The sequence below is a fragment of the Rutidosis leptorrhynchoides genome, chromosome 5, assembly GCF_046630445.1.
Source record: "Rutidosis leptorrhynchoides isolate AG116_Rl617_1_P2 chromosome 5, CSIRO_AGI_Rlap_v1, whole genome shotgun sequence".
Classification (NCBI taxonomy): Eukaryota; Viridiplantae; Streptophyta; class Magnoliopsida; order Asterales; family Asteraceae; genus Rutidosis; species Rutidosis leptorrhynchoides.
The window spans coordinates 373700830-373703056 of NC_092337.1; the positions used below are offsets into that span (position 1 = coordinate 373700830).

General features: G+C 34.6%; 1 protein-coding gene across 1 annotated transcript; it reads right to left on the minus strand.

Moving 5' to 3' along the window:
* Positions 1-395: 395 nt before the first annotated feature.
* Positions 396-2005, minus strand: LOC139849743 (F-box/FBD/LRR-repeat protein At1g13570-like). The gene is made up of 5 exons (XM_071839370.1): positions 1983-2005; positions 1272-1869; positions 1083-1190; positions 816-974; positions 396-722 (listed from the first exon to the last, which is right to left on the minus strand). Exons 1-5 carry the CDS (start codon positions 2003-2005, stop codon positions 396-398), a joined length of 1215 nt encoding a protein of 404 aa, XP_071695471.1.
* Between the last annotated feature and the right edge of the window lie 222 nt (positions 2006-2227).

Consider the following 2227-nt stretch of genomic DNA (forward strand, 5'->3'; position numbering starts at 1 on the left):
ATCAAAGATTGTGTAACAATACACAAATATGGATGCTTCAAAGCCTATAAACTAAGTGTGCTATAGATACACAATGATTAGCTACCGGGTGACTAGACCAACTTAACAAAGCCTCAAAAAAGACATAGTCCTAATAAAGTTCCCTCGTCTAAAATGCATAAAACGTGATCAATGTCATAGTACATAATTACCACAATACTTAACCATAGCAGCAGCAGCAACAATACAGGGAAAAAAACAAAAACAAAAAAAGAAAGTTTGTGGATAAAAATGAGAATCATAGTTCACCAAAAGTTGTAAAAAAAGTTAAACCAGAAAATGAGAAATAAACAAGTAGCAGCTGACAGTATTAGCAAGAGAGTTGAGTAATCTAGAGTGATTTTGAGTCATTGCATTTAGAAGGCATATATCTCCGAGGTCTCACGCTTAACAATCACTTTTGCCGACCCTGATGCACGTGGGGAGTGTAACAGTGTTCTTGATACAATTGACTCTACATCGTCCGTAACTTCTTCAGTAAGCTCTATGGTTACCTTCTTCAGCATGGGGGATTTGGCCATTATTAGTAGCACAAACTCCAAATGAAGCTCAAAGCCAAAGAACCCATAAATCTTTAATTTATTCAGATTCTTCAACCAAATATTTGAATAGCCTTCAAGTGTGACCGGGTTTTTTTTGAAACTATCACGAACTCTTGGATCGTAAGCAAGACCTTCATAAAACTACAAGAAACGTAAATATATTTCAATTGTCAGTATATTTTGGAACGAATTTGAAAACATCGGATTAATTCAAGATGGACTAAAGTGACTTACCCCTAGCTTGAGCTTCTCCAAATTCGGGGAGCTTCGGATCAAAAGGAAAAGCAAAGGTAATCCCCCGCAGTCAAGAAAACACATGTCATCTATATCCAAGTATTTAAGGTGGACTAAGGAGATTGGAAGCTCTTGTGGAAGCGAGTCCACGTTAAAAGACTTGACCCACATGCCAAATTACAATTAAAGATTAATAAGCAAATTAGTATTCATTTTTCAAGTAAAATCAACCATATATATGATGGAATATGTGTATAATTAACTTACATAAATGACCCAAATAGAGGTAACAAGACGTTCAATAACAGGCAAGCACTCAATTAGGTCAGTAATGGAGGAAACGTCATTACCGAGAATATCATGTTCACGAATAAACTGCAGCAACTTACAATACTTAATTAAATAATGATAATCCATTAGCATATATATAATTTACGATCACAACTTATTACTTACCAGAGTGAACCTCTTAAGTAATGGACAACTCGATACAAGATGTACAAGAGTTTTTGTAGAGATCTTTACACCATGCAAATATAAGCTTGACAGGCTACCAAATCCATCAAATGTTGGTTGATCATATATGGAAACGTTATGGAGATGTAGGTTCGTTAACTGGTGCAACGAGAAGAAGGATAACGGTAACCTATACTCATTGTATTTATTTAAGACAAGACTAAATATTTTGACGGTATTCATCCTCGACAAATGACTTATGATTTGGTCAAGTTCATCACCGATCTCATCTCGGATCTCATCTTCGATAAGGGAGAACTTGAGTAGTGGACCCTGATGCAATAACAAAACTTGGTTTACAGCATCAAAAAACTGTTCAGCACCAATCATAACCTCGTCAAAAAAAAGTTCAGGAATTGTGGTCCAACGGTACCTCCAATCCCTCGAGAGGATACTTGTCCTGACTGCATCTTCAATTGGTAAAAGACATAGGATGGTGTCTATTATGGGTTGAGGAAGGGTGCTAATTCGATCCAAAAACGAACGTCGAACATTCATATTATGATAATCAATCTCGTGGAACCAATATTTGATAATGCTGCAAAAAACAATTCAACATAAACTGAGTTTTGTAGATACATCATAAATCAAGTTCAACTGTAACTGTATTCATTCTCTTCGACTAGTGTTCATCAATGGAACCATTATTACCTTACCTCAACCTTTTTGCACATAAAAATGATATTTTGAACAAGTTAACAGGTTAAAATATAACAAACTTTAAACATTTTAGCAGTATAACATACGTGTAACGTTTATATCCATTATCCATCTATCATTAGTAAACTTGGAAAATTTATCTAAACCACAAAAACATTGAAATAGTTATATCGACCATTAACCTTAAATAATAAAACAATTATCGAAATAGATACCAAGTGATGAAAACAAGAAAT

Bases quoted from the DNA above. Each gene is read 5' to 3' on its own strand.
- LOC139849743 (XM_071839370.1), bottom strand. From the start codon at position 2,005: ATGTGCAAAAAGGTTGAGGTAAG. The intron at 975-1,082 runs GTAAGTTAATTA...ATGTGGGTCAAG, and splicing joins CCTCTATTTGGGTCATTTAT to TCTTTTAACGTGGACTCGCT. The intron at 723-815 runs GTAAGTCACTTT...CGTTTCTTGTAG, and splicing joins TGGAGAAGCTCAAGCTAGGG to TTTTATGAAGGTCTTGCTTA.